Source organism: Triticum aestivum, chromosome 2B (genome assembly GCF_018294505.1).
Source record: "Triticum aestivum cultivar Chinese Spring chromosome 2B, IWGSC CS RefSeq v2.1, whole genome shotgun sequence".
Taxonomy (NCBI): Eukaryota; Viridiplantae; Streptophyta; class Magnoliopsida; order Poales; family Poaceae; genus Triticum; species Triticum aestivum.
Genome location: NC_057798.1, coordinates 522,912,789 through 522,940,258, shown reverse-complemented (window position 1 = coordinate 522,940,258; position 27,470 = coordinate 522,912,789). Strand labels below are relative to the sequence as shown.

Genomic DNA, 27,470 nt, shown 5'->3' with positions numbered 1-27,470 from the left:
GGGGCCAGCCCCCCCTGTTAATTAGTTTAGTTATTTTATTTTAACTACCCCCTCTGCTGACACTGACAGGTGGGCCCCCGCCATCAGGTGATTAGCTTAAGCTAATCACCACCTAATCTAACCCTAGAGCCACTGACATGTGGGCCCTAGTGCCCTAATCCTTAATTAAACTAAAATAAACCCCCCCTGTTTAACCTGTGACGCTGACATATGGGTCCCACATGTCAGGTTTGACCTGGAGGCGCCCTGTTGACCTGCTGACGTCATCATGACATCAGGCTGACGCAATTAAATCATTTCTGGATTTAATTTAATTCTGAAATTCCAGAAAATAGCTAAAACTTCAATAAATCATAGAAAATTAACCGTAACTCCAAATTTAATAAATTATATATGAAAAATTATCAGAAAAATTCAAGGAATCCATCTGTACCATTTTCATGCATGTTAGAACAACTTATAGCTGCTGTTTAGCACAAATCACATTAATAGCATTTAAATAATCACATATGGAGTTTGAATTTGAGTTTTATATTCAAACCAACTTCATTTAATCTGTTGCTAGTTGCATTAGCCCAAAAACACATTCATTTTGCCATGTCATGATCATGCATCATATTGTGCATTGCATTGATTGTGTTCCTTTCTGTGTTGCCGGTATTTGTCCCCTCTCGATAGACGTGTACCGATGATGTGATCGTTGACACTGATGAAGACTCAATGTTATCTTCAGAAGTGCCAGGCAAGCAAAACCCCTTGTTCATTCCGATACAATCCTACTCTCTCGCTCCTGCTCTCTTTTACTGCATTAGGACAACACCGATTCAACTGTTACATGCTGCGGTAGTTGAACCCCTTTATCCTCTGCATGACCTGTCATTGCCACAGTAAATAGATGAAACCCACTAGCATGAGTAGGAGTTGTTTGAGCCCTGTTGTGCCTACTCATTCATGTTTGTTTGTCATGCCTGCTACTGCTTAGAGTTGAGTCAGGTCTGATTCATCGGGGATGAATCAGAGGTGTGTGAACATGTCCTACTGTGTGTGAGCTAAGTGTGTGAACACGATTTGGTAAAGGTAGCGGTGAGAGGCCATGTAGGAGTACATGGTGGGTTGTCTCATTGAAGCCGTCCTCAGGAACTGAGTTCTGTGTTTGTGATCCATGATTCAGCTACTACCATACATTGAGCCCTGAAATATGACCCCGCTCGACTTCTTATTCACCCTAGTCTCTGTCCAGGAGTTGCAAGTAGTTTCTGGTGTTTGTAGCTACTGGAGGCCGTGGACAGCGCTGACCGTAGGGGTGGGCTGTGATGCGGTAGGTACGTGGCACGGTGTACCGAATACCCGTTAGGTATCTCGGGAACCCTGTTCACATCGTTTGGGGCTGTGAGCGAAACTCCGGCCGGATCTCCTCATGGATGGAACCCGAATAGGCGATAAACCTGGACTAGAGACTTGAGTGTTTAGGTAGGTCGTGGTCTACACCCACGTCGGCTTTCGCTTGAAGTCTGCCGAGCACATGTCGTGTGCAGACGCTAAGTGGTGGAAACATGTATGAAGAAGTACACCCCTGCAGGGTTATCATCATCTATTCGAATAGCCGTGTCCGCGGAAAAGGACTTCTGGGTTGCTTATATCAGTTCATAGACAAGTGAAAGTGGATACTCTAAAATACGCAAGATAAGCGTGAGTGCTATGGATGGCGTTCTCGTAGGGAGACGGGAGCGGATCCATAGTGGTGTATTGATATGGTGAATATGTGGACTCGTGTGCGCCACCTCAAAAGAGTTACTTGCAGTCGTAGTTCAGGATAGCCACCGAGTCAAAGCTGGCTTGCTGCAGTCAAACTCCACCATCCCCTTTGTTGATAATGATGCATGTGTAGATAGATCTGATGTAAGTCTTGCTGGGTACATTTGTACTCACGTTTGCCTATTTTATATTTTGCAGAGAGACTTCAGTCTCACTAGTAGTTCCGCTTGGACTTCGACGTTTAGCTTGATACCTCAGCTACGATCTTGTGCCCTCGGCAGGATCTGATAGATAGTCAGGATTTTCAGCCTTTTTCATTTATAGACGTCTGTACTCAGACATGATAGCTTCCGCTTGTGCTTTGACTTGTATGCTCTGATTGTTGGGTCATGAGACCCATGTTTGTAATATCTCGCTCCTCGGAGCCTAATGAATAAAGTACTTGTGTCGTAGAGTCATGTTGTGATGCTTCGTTGTATTTGCACATATCGAGCATATTGTGTGTATGATTGAAATGCTTGGTATGTGTGGGATCTGACTATCTAGTTGTTTATCTTTAGTAGCCTCTCTTACCGGGAAATGTCTCCTAGTGTTACCGCTGAGCCATGGTAGCTTGCTACTGCTCTGGAACACTTAGGCTGGCCGGCATGTGTCCTTCTTCGTTCCTGTGTCTGTCCCTTCGGGGAAATGTCACGCTTTGAGTACCGGAGTCCTGTTAGCCCGCTACAGCCCGGTTTACCGGAGTCCTGCTAGCCCAGTGCTACAGCCCGGACCCACTTGCTGATGACCGACACGTTCGAAGCTGGGTCATGGATGCCTGTCCCTGTAAGTCTGTGCCACTTTGGGTTTACGACTAGCCATGTCAGCCCGGGCTCCTTATCATATGGATGCTAGCGACACTATCATATACGTGTGCCAAAAGGCGCAAACGGTCCCGGGCAAAGGTAAGGCGACACCCGTGGGAATACCGTGCGTGAGGCCGCAAAGTGATATGAGGTGTTACATGCTAGATCGATGTGACATCGAGTCGGGGTCCTGACAGCGTTGGTATCAGAGCTTGACTGCCTGTAGGATTACCAAGCCAAACTGGTCGAAGTTGAGTCTAGAAATTCTTTAGTTATATAAGGGAATTGATTGTGGAATGGAACGTAAGGCTCTTTTTACTCCTTATACCTCATGGCTTTCTGATCTGAGTCATCATCTTCTCTTCTATGGGGATTAAGAACTAGGCTATCTCTTCTTTCCATCAGGATCACGTGTTACTAATCAGTAGACTTATAAGATTGTTGGATTTAAGTCTCAGTTCAGTTCCTACTACTCCCGTATGTTAATTGTTGATCTCAAAACCTTGATATTGTGCTTCTGAGTGGTTATGCCACCATTTTTGTGAATGTCTCAAATCTTTTCTGAGCATTTACAGCCATTATGCTGTCCGAGTCATCCCAGGTTCTAAATAGTCGGATGCATTTGCAAATCCCTTCCTCCTGTTTCCGATGTGCCTTTGGTCAGATTAATCACACAAATCAGTGAGTTGAGATACTTTATTGCCTTGACATATATGTTGGAGCTAGTATTATGACCTTAGGTGTCTCAGGGGATCATCTAGTAGCCTAGCCATGATTTATGCTCCAGTGTGATGACTCTGGCCGTCATTATCGAAAGCATCCCGTGATGCTACTTAGTAGTAGGTATTCTACTCCTGGGTTCTGAACCCGAGATTCACTCTACCTACTTCATGTTGATAGTAATTGCTAGTGCCTTTAGGATATTAGTAACCTTTGCGATAGTCCTTGAAGTCCGTGGTATCTTCTTCTTCCAAATACCATGAACTACTTATGGCAGATGTTTATTGGATCCAAAAAAATCACAATTAGAGTACTCTTGAGGAGTTCTCCATTCATAAATCGTGACTCTGCCAGTTCTACCTTTCTGCATGGGTTATCCGGAAGAAATATGTTGAACTTGGTTCGACATACTAATCTATGCATCCACAACTCAGAAAGTTATATGTTCCTTTGAGTTGTTCTCTTTAGTTGCATTCTGACCCTCGTCTATCAATTGATAGTCAAGAGTATGCGTGCGTTCGTTCATCGATGCCTATGACTCTTGTGGTCTGTCAAGCCATTCTATCGCAGAATGACTAGGAGAAACAAACTCCAGTACCTCATCCATATCTAGGATTGGGTCAAAGTAGTTGTATTCCGCAGAACAAATTGCTAATCCAGCTTTTGCTCTATTCTACCTTGGAGTATTACCATCCTTATATCGGGATTGTTATAGGAATTGCACACCATCCTATGAACTCTTGGTACAGCGATACTTCTTACCATCATTGTTCATTCCTCGGTTCCTGTGTTATTGCAACCGGGATACCGACAAATGAATTGTGATGTGTGAAATCTATACTCCCAGCAACCTTGTTGCTTGGTAGTTAAATGGACGATAACCTCATTCTTAGCGTGTTGATTATTGAATCGTCACCCTAAGGTTGATTGTGCTACCTAGTCCTTATTTCTGGTGCACCCTCTGATCAGTGAGTTAGGATAGTGCCAATCCTTGCTTATTGATCATATCGTCTTGCCTCAAAAGGCAAGATTGTTCTCGAGCTTAGTAACATAACGGTGGTTCGTGATTTCCGAATATCTTCTCAGAAGTATTACCAGGTTGTCACCTGACCGCTATGTTGAGTTCGTGATCAAGTTGGTTATCCTGTAAACCACCCCTTCTCCAAGAATCCGTGTTGGATATCCCTGAGCTAGTTGGTTAAGCTAGACAACAACTTGAAGAGTTGGAAGATAAAAGCTTGCCTGACTTAGTTCGTTCCAAAGGGATATTCTTGTGTAGTATGTGTTGACGAAAGATGATATCTTCATCGATTGGTCCCTGTGATCAGTTGCTGGACCTATTGTCTTATCAATCCTTTGATTTGAGTGTGGGCTATCGTCAAATCAAATCAGTACCAACGATGCTCGTAATGTTGTCTTACTCGTGGTTGATCCCTCGAGCATACACCCTTACATCTTTGGTCTGACCAATGCTATCACTTGTTCACTTAACTATGGAATTCCTTTTAAAAGGAAACCCGGATGAATTGTTGTTGAGCCCATTGGCAACATCCTTATCTCCTCCATGATTTGTTGAACATTAAGCTAGTGTTGGAAACTTTTGAAAGCATTTCTTCATGCTAGTTCATGAAGCATATGTTCGGATGTAAGAAGTGACTTCCTCCAGTTCATGTGCATTTGATGCAAGTTGCCGCCGTGGATTCGAGAAAGTCAATGTTGTTTCCTTTGGAATCATTCCAAATCAGTCATGCATACATGCGAAGTATTCTGTGGTCTGGAGATTTGCAACCTCCATTCTATATGTATATCCTAGCACACCAAGCCACTGATTGAGTTGTTCAAAGATAAAGGAGTCTGTCCAAGGTGAACTCTTTGGACTTCCACGCGTGGAGACTTCGATGTCATTAATGATGGTTCCCCCTCCTGAACTCGGTAGTGTTCTATTATAAGACTACCTTGTGGTCATGCTTGTCTTGGACAACATGTTCACATGTTTGTAGCAGAACTAGCTCATGTTTTGGAGCTTGCTATCGTAGTTCATCTCCCGAGAATCTCGCAACGTCATCTCGTCGATTTGTGTTGCAAACTTTCATTTTCTTCCTAGACTCGATGAGTCTGGAATATCCTGACACCAACCAGATCTGAATCTCAGGCAGATATGATGGTTTGGAACATTTCCCAAGAACTATAATATTGGTCCCTCGATAACCGGTAAAGTGGATGTCGTGGCCAGCACCACCTAGCCGAAGGACCTATTATTGTGGTATCTTGATCGAAGCAGTTGGCCACCTTCCCATAAGGACTTCGTAGGATTTACTTCCTAGTTGTGCCTTATGATTATTGTGTTCCCGAAGTCCGACCTTTTACTTGATGTTCTAGATATCAAACCATATCTATGAATGGTTACGCTAGCACATCAAGGAGAACATTAGAAGCGGAGTGCTAAATGTCTCTCGGTCGATCGTCCAGATTTTGTTCCTTGGATCGCTAAGGTGAAATCTGAGAAAGTGTTATCCTCCTTTGCATCTGCATCGTCCATCGCTATTCATCATGGTAGTAGTTGTGTTGTCAGCATCCTTGACACGGATGTTGGTAAAACCTTGATGATATGGAAATGCTCAAGTTCTTGAGAGCACGCACAAGCGTTACGTGTTATCATCGGCTCTAACTGGGATTACTCTCAGTTTCCTCGGCAATGCTATGACCTTTCAAACAGTGAATTCACTCTCTATTGTTGGGTTCTTCCCCAGTTACCAGAATCATTCCCAGCATTTGCATTTTGTTCCTAGCTTGCACCGCCAATGTGCCATTCTACCATGGGTCTCTTCCATTTCCGGTGATAAGCAAATTCATCCATTACGTTGTCTTCAACAAGGTAATCCACATCATCCAGGTCCGAGTATGCCATTCTACCGACCCCCTCCAAACGATCGCTCGAGAATTGCCTTAGGCTGGTTTAAAGAGTTTCAATGATCTCTGAATCAAAAGTAATTCTTTTTGCCACTTAAGGGGATATCTCTACGAGTCACCTTCCCTAAGGTGTATCGTTATGGTATCATGGCAACTCAACTCCTCGCTACGTTGACAATCGTTTACCACCTTCTTAGGTATGAAATTGTTGTCTACCTAGCGAACCTTCGTCATCCGTTTCTTTCCACCCCTCTTGATGTGTATCTCGTGTCTCAACCCGAGAGATGGTTCTATGTCTCATTCCGTGAGTTAATCCTGAGTTGTTCGACCTTCGAGAAGACCGATCCTTCTAGAGTTTTCCTTTCCTCTTCTTTTCATGATTAGCTGGAGTTCTCAGAGCAAGACGACAAGACAAAGATGGTGTTCGAATCAACGTTTCTATGAAGTGCACCCTGGATCGTGAAGATTATACTAGTCCGCGTTACCCTTCACCTTACCCTACGCTTGAATCTCGAGACGAGATTCTTGTTTAGTGGGGGTGAGTTGTCACATCCCTAGCTTTACCCTGGCCATGGACTAGCTTGGTTGCTGCATCATGTTTAAATTCAAATGAAATTTGAACTGAGGAATTCAGAAGCCTCAAAACCCTAATTAAAAGAAGGGCAAGCACCCTTTAAATTGCATTCTGTGAATCCAAAATGCCCTAAAAATAGTTTTGTGAATTTTGGCAAGAGTTATATATCAAACCAAAATTCTGGAATATTTTTAAGGAATTATTTGGTCTCTGAATTTAAATCAATAATCTATTTGAATTTGGGGATATATTCATAATATATAATGAATATATTTTCAAATGCTTTGAAATGTTTTATGTACTTTTGGAATAGTCCAGAGAGGTAACATAAAATATTTCAGAATGTTTTGGCACTGTATGAAATTATTTTGGATTTGAAAACAGTGGCAAAAGATATTAAATAAAACAAACAGAACAGAAAAAAATAAAAAGAACAGAGCTTACCTGGCCTCACCGTGCAGCCCACCAGAGCTGGCCCAGCTCCATCCAGCCGGCCCAGCCCACCTCCTCCCCCTTGTCATCTTCCTCCCCTCGCACCGAAGCAGCTCGGTGGCGAGCGCCGATGCCGCCTCGGCCACCTCCTGCTTCCACCGAGGCGTTCCCGAGCCTCCCCCTCACGCCACGCACTTCCCCTCGCCCCCTGCACCTCCCCTCTCTTCCCCTGGACCCCGTTCTCTCCTCTGCTTTCCTCCCTGCACGCGCCCGAGCGGAGCTCGTCGTCGCCGACGCCGTTCGCCGTAGCCACCGTGCTCCTCGCTGCCACCCGAAGTACCCAGGAGATCCGCCTCGACCACCTCTTCCTCCTCGCCGAGAAGCGCACCGCGGGAGCCCCTGCAACGTCGCCACCGCCGGCTTCTTCAACCTCGGGACCGCCGGCCATCTTCGTCAAATTCGTCGGCTCCGGTGCCTCCCCGAGCTCCCCGAGGCCACCGTCGCAACCCCTGTGAGCTACTCTTCCATTCCCCCTCCTCCTCGCGCTCGTTCCCGTACCCTAGCCGCCTTTCCGCCGGACCCGAGAGCTCGCCGCCGCCGTGCCTCGTCACCACCGTGGCTGGAGCCGTTGCAGCTCGAAGCCGAGCACACCACCGCACTCAACACGTCTCCAGGAGCCCGTAGCCGCCACTAGCTTCCCCTCCCGTGCCCCCGAACGCCAACCCCGACCTCGCCCGAGCTCCGGCCGCCGCAAAAGAGCTCGCCGCCGGCAGCTCCGGCCACCCCAGCCTCCGCCACCGCCACCGTTGGATGCGCCACTCCACCCTCTCCCCGTAGCTGCTCCCTGCGCGCCAAAAGAGCCCCTGTAGTTGGTTTCCGACGCGCACCACCGCGTCTGGCCTCGCCGGCGTCAAGCCGCCGGTGGGTCTGACCCACGTTGACCACGGCGGGACCCCCCCCCTCTCTGGGTCGATGACAGGTGGGGCCAGCCCCCCCTGTTAATTAGTTTAGTTATTTTATTTTAACTACCCCCTCTGCTGACACTGACAGGTGGGCCCCCGCCATCAGGTGATTAGCTTAAGCTAATCACCACCTAATCTAACCCCAGAGCCACTGACATGTGGGCCCTAGTGCCCTAATCCTTAATTAAACTAAAATAAACCCCCCCTGTTTAACCTGTGACGCTGACATATGGGTCCCACAGGTCAGGTTTGACCTGGAGGCGCCCTGTTGACCTGCTGACGTCAAGTGATGTCATGGCTGACGCAATTAAATGATTTTCTGGATTTAAATTAATTCAGAAATTCCAGAAAATGCTAAAACTTCAATAAATCATAGAAAATTAACCGTAACTCCAAATTAAATAAATTATATATGAAAAATTATCAGAAAAATTCAAGGAATCCATCTGTACCATTTTCATGCATGTTAGAACAACTTATAGCTGCTGTTTAGCACAAATCAATTAATAGGCATTTAAATAATCACATATGGAGTTTGAATTTGAATCTTGTATTCAAACCAACTTCATTTAATCTGTTGCTAGTTGCATTAGCTCAAAACACATTCATTTTGCCATGTCATGATCATGCATCATATTGTGCATTGCATTGATTGTGTTCCTTCTGTGTTGCCGGTATTTGTCCCCTCTCGATAGACGTGATACCGATGATGTGATCGTTGACACTGATGAAGACTCAATGTTATCTTCAGAAGTGCCAGGCAAGCAAAACCCCCTTGTTCATTCCGATACAATCCCACTCTCTCGCTCCTGCTCTCTTTTACTGCATTAGGACAACAACGATCATACTGTTACTTGCTGCGGTAGCTGAACCCCTTTATCCTCTGCATGACCTGTCATTGCCACAGTAAATAGATGAAACCCACTAGCATGAGTAGGAGTTGTTTGAGCCCTGTTGTGCCTACTCATTCATGCTTGTTTGTCATGCCTGCTACTGCTTAGAGTTGAGTCAGGTCTGATTCATCGGGGATGAATCAGAGGCGTGTGAACATGTCCTACTGTGTGTGAGCTAAGTGTGTGAACACGATTTGGTAAAGGTAGCGGTGAGAGGCCATGTAGGAGTACATGGTGGGTTGTCTCATTGCAGCCGTCCTCAGGAACTGAGTTCTGTGTTTGTGATCCATGATCAGCTACTACCATACATTGGGCCCTGAAATATGACCCCGCTCGACTTCTTATTCACCCTAGCTCTCTGTCCAGGAGTTGCAAGTAGTTTCTGGTGTTTGTAGCTACTGGAGGCCGTGGACAGCGCTGACCGTAGGGGTGGGCTGTGATGCGGTAGGTACGTGGCACGGTGTACCGGATGCCCGTTTGGTATCTCGGGAACCCTGTTCACATCGTTTGGGGCTGTGAGCGAAACTCCGGCCGGATCTCCTCATGGATGGAACCCGAATAGGCGATAAACCTGGACTAGAGACTTGAGTGTTTAGGTAGGTCGTGGTCTACACCCACGTCGGCTTTCGCTTGAAGTCTGCCGAGCACATGTCGTGTGCAGACGCTAAGTGGTGGAAACATGTATGAAGAAGTACACCCCTGCAGGGTTAACATCATCTATTCGAATAGCCGTGTCCGCGGAAAAGGACTTCTGGGTTGCTTATATCAGTTCATAGACAAGTGAAAGTGGATACTCTAAAATACGCAAGATAAGCGTGAGTGCTATGGATGGCGTTCTCGTAGGGAGACGGGAGCGGATCCATAGTGGTGTATTGATATGGTGAATATGTGGACTCGTGTGCGCCACCTCAAAAGAGTTACTTGCAGTCGTAGTTCAGGATAGCCACCGAGTTAAAGCTGGCTTGCTGCAGTCAAACTCCACCATCCCTTTGTTGATAATGACGCATATGTAGATAGTTCTGATGTAAGTCTTGCTGGGTACATTTGTACTCACGTTTGCCTATTTTATGTTTTGCAGAGAGACTTCAGTCTCACTAGTAGTTCCGCTTGGACTTCGACGTTTAGCTTGATACCTCAGCTACGATCTTGTGCCCTCGGCAGGATCTGATAGATAGTCAGGCTTCTCAGCCTTTTTCATTTATAGACGTCTGTACTCAGACATGATAGCTTCCGCTTGTGCTTTGACTTGTATGCTCTGAGTGTTGGGTCATGAGACCCATGTTTGTAATATCTCGCTCCTCGGAGCCTAATGAATAAAGTACTTGTGTCGTAGAGTCATGTTGTGATGCTTCGTTGTATTTGCACATATCGAGCATATTGTGTGTATGATTGAAATGCTTGGTATGTGTGGGATCTGACTATCTAGTTGTTTATCTTTAGTAGCCTCTCTTACCGGGAAATGTCTCCTAGTGTTACCGCTGAGCCATGGTAGCTTGCTACTGCTCTGGAACACTTAGGCTGGCCGGCATGTGTCCTTCTTCGTTCCTGTGTCTGTCCCTTCGGGGAAATGTCACGCTTTGAGTACCGGAGTCCTGTTAGCCCGCTACAGCCCGGTTTACCGGAGTCCTGCTAGCCCAGTGCTACAGCCCGGACCCATTTGCTGATGACCGACACGTTCGAAGCTGGGTCATGGATGCCTGTCCCTGTAAGTCTGTGCCACTTTGGGTTTACGACTAGCCATGTCAGCCCGGGCTCCTTATCATATGGATGCTAGCGACACTATCATATACGTGTGCCAAAAGGCGCAAACGGTCCCGGGCAAAGGTAAGGCGACACCCGTGGGGATACCGTGCGTGAGGCCGCAAAGTGATATGAGGTGTTACCGGCTAGATCGATGTGACATCGAGTCGGGGTCCTGACACTCCGTTCCTAAATACTTGTCTTTCTAGAGATTTCAACAAGTGACTACATACGGTGCAAAATGAGTGAATCTACACTTTAAAATATGTCTACATACATCCGTATGTTGAGTCAATTTTAAATGCCTAGAAAGACAAGTATTTAGGAACGGAGGGAGTACATGGCAAATCCTGAGCATGGTAATTCTTGCCATTTTCTTTTTCATTTTGGACCAGCAATTCTCGATGTTTGCATCATGACATATCTTGAAAATGCATGACAATTATTCTCATGCAGCAAGGCAATTTTCTGAGATTTTTTACATACAACATGGGGCAATTTTTACCCTAGAACATGACAAATTTTCATTCAACGTCATGGTAAATTCATCTGTTTGACCTGGCAATTCTGAAGCGTTCACTGAATGTGTTTTAAAGCGAACAAAAACTTTCATCTGTTCAATACCTACTTCAGGGAACGTCAGATATGTATTGGCGTCATGAAAGAGGAATATTAATTAGAAACGCTTGTGCAATCTTGCATTCCTCACTTTTGCTGGTGCAGTAAAGTTATGCATCTTTTTTAGAAACAGTTAGCACAAAATATTTGTTGGCAATTATGCTCGTTTTCTTGAAGGAAGAAAGGTAAAACGCTGGTCACACAATTTTTATAAAAAATGGATGAATTCATCGTGGAAACAACCATCTAGAAACAATGGTCTGCAATTCCCTCGATCCATATAGTTAGGTTACAAGTCAAATCCTCAGATTGAAAAAAAAACTACCCCTTTCCTTTTGACCGATCTGAAACGCAAAATGCAATACTGCCAGTACTCCACAGGAGCCAAAGCAAAGTCTTGCAAGGGAAGCTTGAGTAGGGTAGGGTTGTGCCAAGGAGCTGCTCCAAACCTCACAAAGAAAGCCTACAGGTCAATGACTCGCGACAGCTTCTGTATGCGATTCAGCAGGAAGTCTCCCTGCTTGATGGTCGACTGGTAGAAGGCATTACGTGCATCAGGTCGGTTCGTCTCCAGGACACCAGCAACCTTATCAATCTTGCAGTGAAGTTTCCCAGCAGCAATAAAGCGTGACAATTCCCTGCGTCGGGACGAAAAAGGTTAGCCACATCAATTTATCATACACGGTATAAGCACCAGTAGATGATGCATGACATGCCAAATAACATCAACAAAAATTCTTACTGGTCTATGAAATCAACAGTCACGCCAAATGAGGCAGCCATTGCTTCCATCGTCACACTCTTGTATGACTCGAGGAACTGTGAGTAGACAACAGTGCGCACTTCACGCATGAAGTAGCGGAAATGCGGTTGCAAGTATCGGTCTAACTTGATCTGCTCCGTCAGGCCAGCTGAAAGCAAACATGGACTATATATGAGAAATCCAAGGAGCTAACCCCACCAGAACAACCAAACAAGCATTACTGCTCATCGGAATAAATGCAAGAATATATGAAAGGATAAAGCGATCATTCACTTACAGAATGCCACAAAAAATGACTTGTACTGGCAATTGTAGAGGGAGTTGAGAAACTCCGAGAGGTGAGGTACTTTGCCAATTACAGCCAGGATCTCAGGTGCGTCTACAACCTGCCAACATTATTGTTAAATTGGGTATCCTATATCTACATTCAAGCTAACAAAGCAGACTTGAAGGAGACAAGATGAATATGTACCTTTTGTTTCAGAGATACGCGGTCCAATGTGATAACACTTGTAAGGACTGTGTAAAAGATGAACGTATCATAGGGGAACAACTCATAAGTTGTGAAAGTTGAAACAGAATCCAAAAATAAGCTAGTAGCCTTCTTGAAATTTCTAGTGGCCATGCAGTACAAGCCTTCGTACACTTTCAATCTGTTCTTCCTCTCCCAATCACCACCCTCTTCAAACAAGCTTCGACCAGGAAAGGAAGTTGCTCAGTATTATACACATCATAATGCAAAACAAGTATAGTAGCAAATAGCTAAACTACAAGACTTCATACTTACATTTTGGCCTTGTCAACGGACTTTGAGATGAGATCAAAGTCCATATGGAAAAGGCCAATCTGTAAAGTGTAGAAAACAAGGTCCATCTTCTGCCCCACAGCTACAGTTTTGCCTTCAGTAACTTTAAGCTGCTCCAGCGCTTTTTCCTGAAATTTTGGATATTTAGGTCAGAATAAAATGATTAAAACATGCAACGACAACCTAAGATGGTGAAAGACATTAGATATGTATACATACTTTCTCGCCAACCCTTATGAAGTATAAGGATTTGGCTAGATGGGCTTCACGCACTTCGCTCTCACCCAAATTCTCTTCAGCATCCGCGATCCTTTATGCATACACAGGTGATATTAATCAGTAGAAGGCAAGAACGAACACAACGCAATGTGAAATCAGATGAAACAGAAGGAGGGAAAAAGAAACAATACACTTCAGAAGTTCAGAGTCTAGATAACAAGAGCACACATTTTCATTTGGGTGGAATGGAACAATCTTTGCAGAAAAACTTCTGACTGCTTAAACTGCAAACCTTTCTCGAGATCAGTGATTTGTTTGTGCACACATCAATTCTCTATTTACTATCAGTCGCTGATCCACTACTGATCTAGATGGTTGTCCATCAGTAACCTTAAACAAGCACACTTTAGCATTCCCTTCATATCTCATTATATCAATAATATAGGAAAAGAAATTTTGGTACTACTCCCTCTGTCCCATAATGTAAGAAGTTTTTTGACACTACATTATGGGACAGAGGGAGTAATATTTTGCAAGACATCCAAATTTGGTAATATTAGAAGCGTGAATACTAGTTAGTACTCCACAATTACAGTCTAGTTATTATAATGCTCAAAAAACAACAGGTGTGTCATCAAGAACAAATGAAGAATTCCACAATTACAGTATGGAGCTCGCAACGCTGCGGGTTTCTCAGGGCTAAATTATCACATAATCTATCTGGAGTGGTTAAACTATGTTAGATGTATCGACGGCAGTAGTATTTGAAACCCTAGAAAGTAGCCTGAAATTCGAGCGTGAAAAAGGGTAGACAGGAGAGATCCGCTCACTTCTCGTCGAACTTCTTGGTCTCCTCCTCGATCCGGCCGCGCATCTCCGCGAGCAGCGCCGCGTCCATCTCCAGCATGCCGTCGGCCGCCAGCGACTCGTACAGCGCCGCCATGTCTGGGGAAAACAAGCACATCGGATCGAATCAGACCCCCCAAAACCGACCCACGGGCGAGGAAGCAGATTCGAGGAGGAGGCGGGGTTCGGTACCGTCGGATTTCACTGCGGCGAGGACGTCGTCGCGGAGGCCGACCTTGGCGAGGTCGTCCACGTCTGGCTGCGAGAGGAGGAACAGCTTGTGCGCCAGCACCAGCTGCGGCTGCTGCTTCCCTTCCTCACCGCCGCCGTCCATCTCGCCGCCGCAGACTCGCCTCGCCTCGCAGCGCTTTGCTTCTGCCGCAATAGATGAGGGGAGAGAGCAGAGCAGAGCAGAGGAGGAAGGATTTCCCCGTGAGCTCAAGAATTTAATTACTGGCCTATACTTGTTTACATTCTGGTTCCACGTGTATTAATCCCGCCCGTCCGTTCGCGATCTGACGGCTGTGCTGGGCGGAGAATGGTCGAACCGGCCGGTAGAGAAGGCAAAGGCCAGGCACCGACCGAGCCCAGCTCCAGTTTCGTCCCTGCGAGGCCAAAAAAAAACCTTCGCTGAAACCCTTCCCGATGGCCGCCGTCGTAGCCGCAGCCGCGGCCGACCAGCCGCGCCGCCGGAAGCCGACGCCGGGGCGCGGGGGCGTGGTGCTGCCCGCGGGGCTCTCCGAGGAGGAGGCGAGGGTGCGGGCCATCGCGGAGATCGTGTCGGAGATGGGCGAGCTCTCGCGCCGCGGGGAGGACGTGGACCTCAACGCGCTCAAGTCGGCCGCGTGCCGCCGCTACGGGCTCGCCCGCGCGCCCAAGCTGGTGGAGATGATCGCCGCCGTGCCGGAGGCGGACCGCGCGGCGCTGCTGCCCCGCCTGCGCGCCAAGCCCGTGCGCACGGCGTCGGGCATCGCGGTGGTCGCCGTGATGTCCAAGCCGCACCGGTGCCCCCACATCGCCACCACGGGGAACATCTGCGTCTACTGCCCGGGAGGCCCCGACTCCGACTTCGAGTACAGCACCCAGTCCTACACTGGATACGAGCCCACCAGCATGCGCGCCATCCGGGCAAGGTGATTTACTACTACTGATGCTGTTAACACATTGTTAGAAATACAAAAGGCATGCTTCAGTTTGCATTGCAATTGAAACCTATGTGACTGTAAGGCGGATGAGGGGCAAGGTCTCATTGGACTGTTAATTAATTATTAGTGCAAACAAGGTTCTCTAGTTGTTCACTAGTGATCTATTTGATCTCTGCACATGAAAATCTAATGGCCACAGGTTGTGTTGACTGATGTAGCCATACAAGCACTATTAGCATTTTAACTGCTTTGTAGATATGCTTTAAAAATGTATTTACTAATCTGAATTTGCAATTGTAGGTACAATCCATATGTGCAAGCCAGAAGCAGGATAGATCAGCTCAAAAGGCTCGGACATAGTGCGGATAAGGTTTGTCCCTAGCCCAAGAGACTATTTCATCTTGATTTGAGTGGCTTCATGCTCAATCTAGTTATATTTGATGCACTATAAGTGCAAAGTAATTCAAATATACTCTTTTGCAGGTCGAGTTCATTTTGATGGGTGGGACTTTCATGTCGTTACCGGCTGATTATCGTGATTATTTCATCAGAAATCTCCATGATGCTTTATCGGGACATACTTCTGCTAATGTTGAGGAGGCGGTTTGTTATTCAGAACATAGTGCTGTCAAATGTATCGGTATGACAATTGAGACGTAAGGGTCGTTCAACATCTGTCCATGCTTCTTGGTTGCATTTGAAAATTCCTTGTGATTTTTCCCATGAAACATCTAATCTAATTAGTCTTTTTATTCCAGGAGACCTGATTATTGCCTGGGGCCTCATCTGCGGCAAATGCTATCTTATGGATGTACCCGCTTAGAAATTGGTGTGCAGAGTACATATGAGGATGTTGCACGTGACACAAACAGAGGCCATACAGTAGCTGCTGTTGCTGATTGTTTTTCTTTAGCAAAAGATGCTGGTTTTAAGGTTATTGTTCACCGCCCTCAAATTCCTCCTGTTGAATTGCCTTCCTTGCTGCTTGAACGCTAGCTTCATTTAAGAAAATGAGATGTCTTCTTAGCTTGAGTTATGACTTGTGCAGTTGTCCTAATACATGATGATTTACCTGTTGATAGGTGGTTGCGCACATGATGCCAGATTTACCTAATGTTGGAGTTGAGAGGGATATGGAAAGTTTCAGAGAATTTTTTGAAAATCCAGCATTCCGAGCAGATGGTCTAAAGATCTATCCAACTCTTGTGATTCGTGGAACTGGTCTTTATGAGCTATGGAAAACTGGAAGGTACTATATTTATCCAGCGCTTGATATTTTATTTCCTGCTTGATCTTATGGTCAGTCTTTTGCTTCTCTATAGTTTTAGAGTGAGTATTGAGAACTTATATACTGGTGACATCTGTTGTGTTGCAGGTATAGAAACTACCCACCAGAGCTGCTAGTGGATATTGTAGCAAGGATTCTGTCGATGGTACCACCATGGACACGAGTCTATCGGGTCCAGAGAGATATCCCTATGCCTCTTGTTACTTCTGGTGTTGAGAAAGGTAACCTGCGTGAGCTTGCTTTGGCTCGAATGGAAGACCTGGGCTTGAAATGCAGAGATGTCAGAACCCGTGAGGCTGGAATTCAGGTAAATATGGGGTTCTGTGAAGTCACTGCCATGTGCTTATAATTGATTAAAGATGTGTCCTCATTATTCTTGTTGTGCTTCTCCACACAGGATATCCATCACAAGATCAGGCCTGATGAAGTTGAGCTTGTCAGGCGTGATTACGCTGCAAATGACGGTTGGGAGACCTTTCTCTCGTATGAGGATACACGACAGGTACTCAACAGCTTGCCATCCTATTCATTTCACTGCTGGGATGTGAAAATATGCTATGGTTTATGCTGTGTTCCTGAATAGGCATATTTTTCCAATGTAATTATGGTCAATTTCCTTTACATAGGTGGGATGTTTTTGAACTTATCCACATAGTTATTGCCTTATTGGTTTCACTTATACCAAGAAAGTTTTAATCTCTGTTCTGCTTGTATGGTGTACTTGATTGCTACTGGTGCATAGAGTTTATCACTGGGTTTCTTACCCTTTTGATCTTGTGTAACATTACTCACACTTCTCTTTGCTAAATTCTACAGGATATCCTTATTGGCCTGTTGCGCTTGCGTAAATGTGGCCGCAATGTTACAGGCCCTGAACTCGTAGGGAGGTGTTCAATTGTCCGTGAACTTCATGTCTACGGAACAGCGGTCCCTGTGCATGGTCGTGATGCAGAGAAACTGCAACACCAGGTTAATCTCTTACTTGAACAACTATGCGTGCTCAGAATAGTAAAAATTAGGACCCACAAGTGTGTGTACAGTGACTGAATGAATACTTGCTAAGCATGACACTAAGGCTTTTTACCATGGTGTAATTGTTGGCTACCCTTTCTCAGTTAATTATTCAGATATTTACCATGACTCTGCTGCTGGATTGTTTCAGCTGGCTAACATTTGTTCCATCCATCACCTATTTCCAGGGGTATGGGACGCTCCTGATGGAAGAAGCAGAGAGAATTGCTCGTAAGGAGCATCGATCAAAGAAACTGGCCGTCATCTCAGGAGTTGGAACCCGCCACTACTACCGCAAGCTGGGCTATGAACTTGAGGGGCCTTACATGGTCAAATGTCTGGCATAGTGTATTTCAGCATCAAATGGCAATTGTATTGCAACTAGAAAAATCAAATGTGATCATGATGTTAAGTGTAATGTATTTGTAACCTTAGTTGTTATTTTGAAAGTTTTGTGTTTGCCTTCTTCAGACTTTGAGTTATAGCAGCGTATTACACCTTTTGGCAGAATGGTGTAATCCATGCGATCCAATTAAACACGACGATTTAGTTATTTGAGAAAGGGGGGTGGACGGATGGCCCCTATTTTGCTCCACATTTCCCTTAGGGCATGTACGGCGGTTGATAAGACAATCTTATCTTAAGTCTTCCATGTAATTTAGAGATAACAATAAAAAAATGTTTACCTCTTAGCCTTATTTTCAATAATCAGCTATTCCTAGAAACATGGTGAGACATATTATGCTAAGAGACCATCTCTTAAATAAGAGATAAATTTTTTCTTATGATTTCTCTCTCCTCCACCTTATCATTTATCCTGCATGATACTCCTATAGCACCATTGTACTCCCTCCGTTCCTAAATATAGGTCTTTTTAGAGATTTCAACAAGTGATTACATACGGATCTACACTCTAAAATATATCTATATACATCCATATGTGATAGTCTATTTGAAATCTCTAAAAAGAATTATATTTAGGAACGGAGGAGTACATGCCCTTGCCCGCATGATGTGTATGCACCAAACTGCTGTCCAGTTTGTTGAGAAGTTATCAGAGTAATGAATGATCACTAGGTGCAAAGATTATTTACAGGAATAGTCCCACGTCACACTCCATATCTGCTATTTTTATCGGACAGTGAGTACCAATAGTTTTTCGGGCGCGAGTATCGTGGAGCTTATGGTTTCTGGCACAAGAATAATTGAATATATTTGATCGGAATGGTTTTGCCAGAAAGGAATACATACTGGTTTGACTGCCTGTCATCCTTAATCTAACAGCATAATGTGTCACCCTAAGTAGCAGTTACTTTTTTAGCAAGTACAATCCATCTCTCATTTCAAGCTTTTCATCTGATACTAGACCCGAAAGAAAACTCTGCAATTGCTGCAGTGATTTATCATACGATGGCTCGGCACAGAACATCTGGAACAAATAATATTAGAAGAAACCGATGAGTAGAAAATATGTTAATAGTAGAAACATGAAGTAGACGAGATTTTAAAATTTTGTGTCTACCTTCAAAGTGTTATGTATTTTGTCCAGTGTCATATTGCCGAAATTGGTTAACATTCCTATGATGAATTTCTGCAGTGCATAATGACGAGTAAAATGATGGTCAGATCACAGAACAAAGAAATGGGGAGTGGATAAACAGGTATGTTGAGCATTAGAGAAAAAGAAATATGAAATTGCAAGGAGTCAAACCTCATAGACTGTCATTTCTTTCTTAAGCTGTTCCTCAACGGATGCAACGGAACTTTCACCTTCGTCCTCATTCATTTGAAACGCTTCGCAGCTTTCGTTCACGATGCTGTTTTTGTTGACATCAGACATGCTATCAACAATTGTGAAGATGTGATCATCGGCATCTGGTCCCACCGATTCAGTCAGGACCCCCTATAACATATAGTGTGAAATGCTTAGATGTGTTTATGAAGCAGGACATGGTTGAGAACTTTACTAGGGAACCATTTGTACAGAAACATAGTACCAGGTCATGTTTACTTAAGAGTATCATATACTCCATATATGTTTCTACTCCAATAAAAAAAAAGACTACGATTTGTGCGGAAGACTGATCCAAAGACTATCAACAATCTAGTCCATCTTACTGAAGCGCAAACATTAAAAAATCATACTAAAGAGGATTCAGACTACCATTTCATTGTTAGAAATGTCACGAATAACAGTGTTAACAGTTTTTTTAGCATAAAGCAATCTTAACACTGATATTGACGACCGTGGATGAGTAAAGGAGTTCAAAAGGTAGTAACAGCGTACTACACATAAACAATAAAAGTATATTGACTTCATAATACATTTGTGACACACCTTGCTTGTCCAGAAACCTATTCTTCTGTTGAGAGAGTCTACAGGTATGCCGATTTCGGTAGCAAGTGCCTTAGAAGTCCAGCTGAAAATATTTGATGAATTTAGTCAGATGGGAACATAAGAGATATGCAGGAAGACAATTGATATTACCTTGGTTTCTCTTGAAACCGCATTATGATTGCAGCCTGCACAGGTACTACAGTAAACTGCATACTTCTGTCCTCAAATTGCAGTTCCAACTGGAAATGAAAAGAGAGCTCGTAAGAGATATTTCTTCAGTCTTCATGGTTACGCGCATATACCCGTCAACTTCAAATTTGATATCAAACCTTGACCGTTCCAAGATTTTTCTTCCACAATAGCTTCCGTGGAGTTTTTATCTGATGGAATCTTTGTGCAAAATTAGACAGCAGTTTGTCAACTGAAGCAGGAACTGCGAGATCTTCTGTCTACATTTGCGGCAGATATAGAGGTTTAGTGAATCAAGAGGGTGATGAAACAGCAAAAGCTCACAGTTCAACCCTTCAGTAAGCAAACCATAATTCTTACTAAGCATATTATTAAAATCAACTAACACATACCATCAGATTAACTACAAATTAACCACATGCATTGGTGAGGAATTCACCTTCAATTCTGTGTGCCCTCGCACCCAAAAGGAGGGAAGTTTTGATGTTGGAAAAAATGCATTTAAAAATTAACAGATATTAAAAAAAAGTGGTGACAGAAACTGAATCTTAGGAATTGTTGTATGTACGAGACAACCAAGATTTGAAGATGGCAGACACTGACAGAAAGTTGGTATGAAGATTTGATGACATAAACAGTTCTGACAACGAATTACTTTTTTTTACAACAAAACAAATTACTCCCTCTGTCCCATAATATAAGAACATTTTCCAAGCTAAAACAGTTTAAGAAACGTTCTTATATTATGGGACGGAGGGAGTACTTGTTAGTGTTGGTGCATATATCTTTGTACAGCAGGATAGCATGTCAATCAATACAGACCACATTTTACCAATTTACGCTCCTGGCTCAACTGTCTCATAATCGATATAGCATGTTATTAATTGAAATGCCTAAGTCATTAGCAATAACTCGTCCACAGCATGAAAAGGGAGGGGGTACCACCATGATTTAGATAAAAAGCTTACTGGCAATACCTGAATCGGTGGCCAAAAGTTGGAAGAAATTATTGTAGCATCAAGAACATCATGAGAAATTTCTGCCTCCTCTTGCCCAGCAACTACCATAGAAAAAATAAGGGTTCAAATGCAGGTCAAGTGATAGTTGATGGTTTCTGAAGTAACATGCAGTATTTGAATGGTACCAGTTCCAGGTGCATTTAATAATGATGTTTTAATATTTGAGTTGGTTCTCTTCGAGTCAATCAAGTCATTAAGCATAATCTCACACTTCTGCATGCTGCTCTCACCGAAATGAATCTGCCAAACAACATAGTCATGACACAATAAAGGCTACAGCAAAGGCATAATGCATCACATGCAATCCAATCAAATGTTTTTAGAACATTACTAAGTATGGTTTAATACAAAAGTCAGTCTTAACCTTAAGGAGCTCCAGCGTGCGGATATCAGAATCTATATCAAAATCAGATTTGCTTAGCAGCTTTTCAGCCAGCATTACACGATATTCGTTGACCAATTGGTCCTTTGAGCCAATTATACTGACCATCAGTCCAAGTATATCAATTTTCCTCCTACTCCTGCTGCCTTTCAATGGATCTGCTTCAACAGGATCAGGTTCCCAGCTGTAGAAGTTGGAACCACGGTTCTTGATCTTAGAGAAGCAAATTTTCCTACGGGATTAAGGAATAACAGGCATTATGGTGAATGTAATGAATAAATCATACCTTTCAGAATTCAACCAAGCTTGCTTCTCATCAATGTTTGTATGATCATCATAGTCAGCATTTTCCTGGTTTTCAGCATCCCTGTTCAATTCTTCAAGAAGATTATCACCAGCATTTCCCCCGCTTGTGTTTCCTCCAGATCCATCAGTTAGCATTGTCACTATGCATTTAATAGTGTCTTTTCTACCTCTCAGATAATCCCTAATTGGTTCACCAACTGCTTCCAAGAATACACCAGTGGGGTCAATCGACCGCAGTGCCTTGATTGTGGAAACATACTGGTGCAATATGTCATTAGTTGAGGCACCAGCAGTAAGCAAGCGATATCTCAGTGATGAGATAAATGAGTCGACAAGCTTAGAGTGTTGACCCGTGTACTCTAAACACTGCTTTAGGTCTTCAATAGCGGGAGAACTACATTCATGCCCAAAAAGTATCCAGATGTTAAATATTGCACAAGTTAAGAACGCACGCAAAGTAACAAGAGAATGGGGTCAATGTGCCATAAGACATGAAAGTAATTCATAAAATAGAATCAGATATTTGATATGACCGTGTCAACATACTTTATTAACACCTAAGCATGCAAACGAGGAGAGAGGAAGAAGAGTATGACACATGAAAGGAAATTAAGATCCTTAGTTCAAGGTGGCTAAAACAGATAATCAAATACACATCAGTGAAGCGATAACTAGATGACCTACATCATGATATATAGGTTCTAACTATATTGCACTTCGGCTAAATGAGGATAGGCTGCAAGGATACAGGGACAGTGGCAATGATTGGTATTAAGACATTTTAGAAGTTGGATAGACCAAATAACCAAAAACTACACTTTCAGAAGTGAGAAAAGTATTCAAGCATATAAATCAATATTTTGATCTCAGGGCTATTTAAATGTTTAACATCATGACATAGAGAAAAATGGCATACCTCTCAGGGTAATCTACTATAATTTCAAAAAGTTTGCCAATTCTTAGGTCCTGCAAGGTTTCATAAGCAAAATATTCAAGGCGCATGTGCCACCTCAGAAGTGCTTGAGAAGGAACACCGATCCCTGGGAAGGAAGAAGGGCGTGAGGCTAAGGGCGATTTCAGACCAGATAATCCACTGTCATAATCAACAGAGTCCCCCAGATATGTCAAAAGAGCATGCAAAAACTGAAGAGGAACGACCTGACAAGACCAAAAGTTAGTCAGCACAAGCTCGAGAAGTAAGCATCATCTAGGGGAGAGGTATATAAATTGAAAACGGAATAGCTTGACAAGACCCAAAAGTTTCCTCAACATTGTTACATGTAAAAGCTGAAGAGGTATGTGGCATGCCAGCGTCAGCATGTATGGAGACTATATAACCATAAGCTAGATATCATATTCAATAAACCCATAACAGTTATAACAATATAACAACATCTCTATCTGCTAACCTGACATGCTAAAGAATTGGTCTAAAAATAGATATCAAAGAACTGCAGTAACATTAGCAAAGATGTTCTGAAGTACAACCTGGACCATGACAGGTGCACTGCAGTGACAGCTCTATTACATAAACAATGCATTCCTGTTCCAGTCTGAAGATTGAGCATAACAGACTAAGCATACAAAGAATAATTTAACCTCAGCAAGCTCAATTACTTAAGTTGGCTGAGCATAATACAAAGGCATGTGATACAAAAAGAAGAAGAAAGGACATGGTAAATAGTCGTGCTTATAAATGGATAAACTTAACAAAATGGTGATATGAACAGGTACTTGAATCCACTTCTTGACACTCCCAAGGACAGGGATTCTGTAATCATCACCAGCTAGTTCATAAACTTTAGACTGCAGATGAGAAAAAAATTAAGACAAGGTTACTGCCAGAAATTCAATGGCATCTCTGCCAGAATAAGAGATGGAGTAGGTGCTAGGGACAGAAGGGCGTATGGACCTTTAAAAGCCAGATTATTGCAGAGGAATAAGAATCTTCGGTCATAGATGTAAAACCAAGACATCTAAAATCACGAACAACTTTTCCAATGTTCTTAACCAGAGTGCAACTTTCTGAAATAACTTTTTCTTGACTATCAATGTCCATTTTAGAATCCCAAGCAGAAACATTGCTCTGTCCAAAAAGTTCATGACTAACAAGTTGGTCGTTCTCATCAGATGCATCCACCATGGTATTTAGTTCTTCCAGTTTCTTCTTGAAATAGACATTTAGAATCTCTGTAAAATGTCAAGCATGAGCGAACATGACTTTTCCTGATCAAAAGCACAGCGGTAAACCAGGCAATGCCATCACAGGAACTGAAGGTGCCAATAACTAGTGCCTCAACAAAGAACAGAAAATATAACACTCTCTATGTTTTGTTGATTTTCGTTATTGCAAAGCCTAACTCAAAATCCATGCCCTAAGGTTCATTAATGGAAACAATTGTATCCAAAAAGAACACCGATTCGTGTCAAACACAAGAAAAAAAACTTATCTTCTCATAAAACGGAGAAGGAAAGGTTGCTAACCAGGAAAGCTCAAGGGCAGTGTTGTCAGAAGTACAGAAGATACCATTAATTGGTACCTAGGCATTAAGCTGGAACTACACTCAACTGCTTTGAGCTTTCTGTTTTGTGCCTTTTCCTCGTATGATTGTAAAGCATGAGCTAGAACTAGGACACATTTTTCCTGGTAACTCTTTTCCAAACATATGTCCTCTAGTGCTGCACTCAAGACATCCTCAGGCCAGCTTTCCTGAACCTGGCATACATGATTTGAGAGATTATGTTACTTAAAAATCCTAAAGAAATAAAACAAGGTGTTTAAGTGATCATGTCTAAAATATCTTTAACTGGATGAAAGCAGGTGTCTCAAATTGAACCTACTGAATACTGATGTTAGTTCTCTTGAGATTAACACATCAACATTTGGTACATTATCCATGTCCATGCTACAGTAAGGTAATCTGATGGCGCATATCACTTCAAAACAACACATGCAAATTCACCCGCAAAAAAAAGCCGAACATATTCAAGGTCAAGCTGGGTTATATCAATATCAGTTTACCCTATTCCGTATTTTTTAACCATTTTATCATTTTTATGACTGGTACCTACTCCCTCGGGTCCAAATTATTTGAAATTCTAGCTTTGTCCTAAGTCAAACTTCTTTAAGTTTAGCCATGTTTAGATAAATAAATATCAACATCTACAATACTGTATTAGTTTCCTTAAATTCATCATAAAATATATTTGCTGTTGTATATATTAGCACATTTTTCTATAGACTTGGTCAAATATAGAGAAGTTTGACTTAGGAGTTAGGGCAAAGCTAGAACATCAAATAATTTGGCACGAAGGTAGTAGTAAATACATTCACTTCTCAGCATATCCTCTTCAGTATTTGCTTTGCACAAATGAGCTTCAAGTATAATCTATCTATTTTCCTTGTTGAGTCAACATACGTATCATTATGCATCCTGATTGTATAAGCAAATTATGAAACAGATAGACTCCAAATCTGAAGAAAAATGAAAATTGCAAACAAAGGCCTTGAACAAACAATAATTAGGTTTTCCACAACTTACACAGAATTTAATTCTCTCTACTGCAGAAGAACTGCTATAAGGATGAAATTTCTGCCAGAACATCCTGACTGCATTGTTTCTAAATGTTTCCTGCACAGGGGCGGGTTAACAAGTGAAGTTAAATTAAATATCCATACTAACAGAAACAATGTACTAGTGCAAGTTGAGAAATTCAGCAAAGAGGCTAGCATCAAGTCATCAACTAAAATTAGACTGGATGTCTTCTACTCATTACTAAGTCAACTACAGAGGTAACTAGACCAATATCTGCCTAATCAGTCTGGCAAAAATACTCTTATTCTACAGGGACAAACGACTATACAACCTACCTGACCCCTGTATTTTAGTTACCTCTTTCTCTTAACTGCATTATGGACATATTGAAGATGGGTTGACTACCTCATAGACAGATGACAGAAATGAAGTCAGAAGCAGTGAGTCTTAATAAATACTACTGGAAGCAAGTGTTGGTCTCAGTAATTCATCGTGCCATAGTGCATAATATGAGATAGCTCAAGGTTCAAGGTTTATGGCCTCACTGGCTATAGCTTATTAGGATATACAAGCTCGTTTATCTACATTTGCCAACTAATGGAACAAGAAACTGAAAAGTTCAGAAAGCTAAAGAAAATACGTAAATCAAACCAGGAACAGCAGCTACTCCAATTGTATACACTATTACACTACTGGTTTTTGCATTTGGTGGTATAACCCCACAAGAAACTCCTCTGATGCCACAGGGAGGGTTCCCAGAAAATGGAAATGGCACGACAGTTTTCAAAGTCACCTCAGATTAGCAATATATAGCTAAGAAACTTTTCAGGTTGCTTGAGTTCTGACATTACAAATTAACAGAGTTGAGCTTTTGAGGGAATGGAGACGACTAATTTGTTAATGTTCAAGCATGATGCAAATTCAACCAGGATCACATGTACAACTTGAACAGATCCCTGACTCGCAACATGTACAGTTTTATATCTCGATTTAAGGAGCAAAGCTCCTGATTCCATCAATGGAATCACGAGCGACAAGGTTAAACATGAAGCTGGCCCAGCTCGTGAAACTTCACATTGCTAAAACAACCTATCTTAATCTATGACAGATTTACACTGACAATTTCATAACTGTCAACTAGATGTATAGTTATTGTGCTGAAGAACGGGCCTAAGACGCTAAGAGCATGAACGGGAGGCAAGCTAGTTCATCGAGAAACCTTATGCCGACTGGCTCAACCCCAAATCTCACATCCCAACGCTCATTGCACTCCGGAATTTCACACGGGCATTTACACAAACACACGCGGGGGGGGGGGGGGGGGGGGGGGGGGGCGCTTAATCTCTCAACCCCGTACTCCCACACTGCGCCCTCTGCTATTCGGCACAGGCATTCTCGCAAACACCCAGCACGCGACGCAATGTGCATCCCAAGTTCCCAACCCGTCCGACTCGCAAGTAGCAGCACAGAGCAGTAGAGGTGCGGGTGCGAGGGGGGAAGAGAGGAACGGGAGTCGCAGACCTCGAGGTTGTGGAGGAAGTAGTCGCGGACGAGCGTGGCGAGGCCACGGGCGCAGAGGTCCGCCACGACGGGCGCCAGGCGCGGGCCGACGGAGAGGTCGCCGGCGCCGCCGACGAGCTCGCCGGAGAGAGCGCAGAAGCGGGCCCACGAGTCGAGGGCGCCGTCGGAGTCGTCCAGCTGCATCGCCTGGCGGCCCCGGCCGCAGCCGAGAGAGGAGCGCGCGGGAAGGAGGCGAAGCGCGAAAGCTCCAAAGTCGAAAGTGGGGGGAAAGGGGCACGCCGTGGGCAGGTTTTGTCGTGGCTTGGCTTCTCCCGGAGTGTGCGTGCGGTCGGACCCCGTGGCCATTCGGTTCGAACAACGACGGCGCGATGCTGGCTTGTGGCTTGGGCTCGCGGTTACCGTGCCAACATGCCGCGCCACGGCACGACCCACACGAATCCATCGGCTGACCATGAAATGCATCCGGCCGAGCTTCCGGACAGGAACGAGAATTAAAGTTGTACTAAAGCTGCAATATTTAATTCTTTTGTGAGATACTACAGCTGCGACAATTAATTTGAATCGAATGGAGTAACATTTTTCAGGCCGCCGAGGTCACTCTGATCGAAATCTATCTCGTCACTCCTACCGCTCCAGATGATGGAAATATTCCA

General features: G+C 43.7%; 3 protein-coding genes across 3 annotated transcripts; 1 reads left to right on the top strand and 2 right to left on the bottom strand.

The window, feature by feature from the left end:
* Positions 1–11,630: 11,630 nt before the first annotated feature.
* LOC123045802 (26S proteasome non-ATPase regulatory subunit 6) lies at positions 11,631–14,548 on the bottom strand. The gene is made up of 8 exons (XM_044468978.1): positions 14,275–14,548; positions 14,067–14,181; positions 13,237–13,327; positions 13,000–13,145; positions 12,685–12,904; positions 12,490–12,598; positions 12,192–12,360; positions 11,631–12,087 (listed from the first exon to the last, which is right to left on the bottom strand). The coding sequence occupies exons 1-8, from the start codon at positions 14,414–14,416 to the stop codon at positions 11,913–11,915; spliced, it is 1,167 nt and encodes a 388-aa protein (XP_044324913.1). The 5' UTR covers positions 14,417–14,548; the 3' UTR covers positions 11,631–11,912.
* A 119-nt stretch (positions 14,549–14,667) lies between these two features.
* On the top strand, positions 14,668–17,996 carry LOC123045801 (elongator complex protein 3). Its single transcript, XM_044468977.1, has 9 exons — positions 14,668–15,215; positions 15,528–15,597; positions 15,711–15,883; positions 15,986–16,160; positions 16,310–16,476; positions 16,603–16,822; positions 16,913–17,017; positions 17,332–17,484; positions 17,715–17,996. The coding sequence occupies exons 1-9, from the start codon at positions 14,728–14,730 to the stop codon at positions 17,871–17,873; spliced, it is 1,710 nt and encodes a 569-aa protein (XP_044324912.1). The 5' UTR covers positions 14,668–14,727; the 3' UTR covers positions 17,874–17,996.
* A 717-nt stretch (positions 17,997–18,713) lies between these two features.
* Positions 18,714–27,177, bottom strand: LOC123045800 (anaphase-promoting complex subunit 2). The gene is made up of 16 exons (XM_044468976.1): positions 26,818–27,177; positions 25,303–25,392; positions 24,245–24,476; positions 23,673–23,950; positions 23,495–23,566; positions 22,677–22,918; positions 21,741–22,154; positions 21,437–21,638; positions 21,198–21,312; positions 21,031–21,113; positions 20,194–20,313; positions 20,015–20,103; positions 19,865–19,946; positions 19,238–19,429; positions 19,049–19,117; positions 18,714–18,955 (listed from the first exon to the last, which is right to left on the bottom strand). The coding sequence occupies exons 1-16, from the start codon at positions 27,160–27,162 to the stop codon at positions 18,836–18,838; spliced, it is 2,745 nt and encodes a 914-aa protein (XP_044324911.1). The 5' UTR covers positions 27,163–27,177; the 3' UTR covers positions 18,714–18,835.
* Positions 27,178–27,470: the final 293 nt, after the last annotated feature.

Bases quoted from the DNA above. Each gene is read 5' to 3' on its own strand.
- LOC123045802 (XM_044468978.1), bottom strand. From the start codon at position 14,416: ATGGACGGCGGCGGTGAGGAAGGGAAGCAGCAGCCGCAGCTGGTGCTG. The intron at 14,182-14,274 runs GTACCGAACCCC...TGTTTTCCCCAG, and splicing joins CGCCGCAGTGAAATCCGACG to ACATGGCGGCGCTGTACGAG. The intron at 13,328-14,066 runs GTGAGCGGATCT...GTATGCATAAAG, and splicing joins ACCAAGAAGTTCGACGAGAA to GATCGCGGATGCTGAAGAGA.
- LOC123045801 (XM_044468977.1), top strand. From the start codon at position 14,728: ATGGCCGCCGTCGTAGCCGCAGCCGCGGCCGACCAGCCGCGCCGCCGG. The intron at 15,884-15,985 runs GTAAGGGTCGTT...TTTTTATTCCAG, and splicing joins ATCGGTATGACAATTGAGAC to GAGACCTGATTATTGCCTGG. The intron at 16,477-16,602 runs GTACTATATTTA...GTTGTGTTGCAG, and splicing joins GAGCTATGGAAAACTGGAAG to GTATAGAAACTACCCACCAG.
- LOC123045800 (XM_044468976.1), bottom strand. From the start codon at position 27,162: ATGGCCACGGGGTCCGACCGCACGCACACTCCGGGAGAAGCCAAGCCA. The intron at 23,951-24,244 runs GTTAGCAACCTT...GACATTTTACAG, and splicing joins ACTGCCCTTGAGCTTTCCTG to AGATTCTAAATGTCTATTTC. The intron at 19,118-19,237 runs GTTTGACTCCTT...TATGCACTGCAG, and splicing joins AAGAAATGACAGTCTATGAG to AAATTCATCATAGGAATGTT.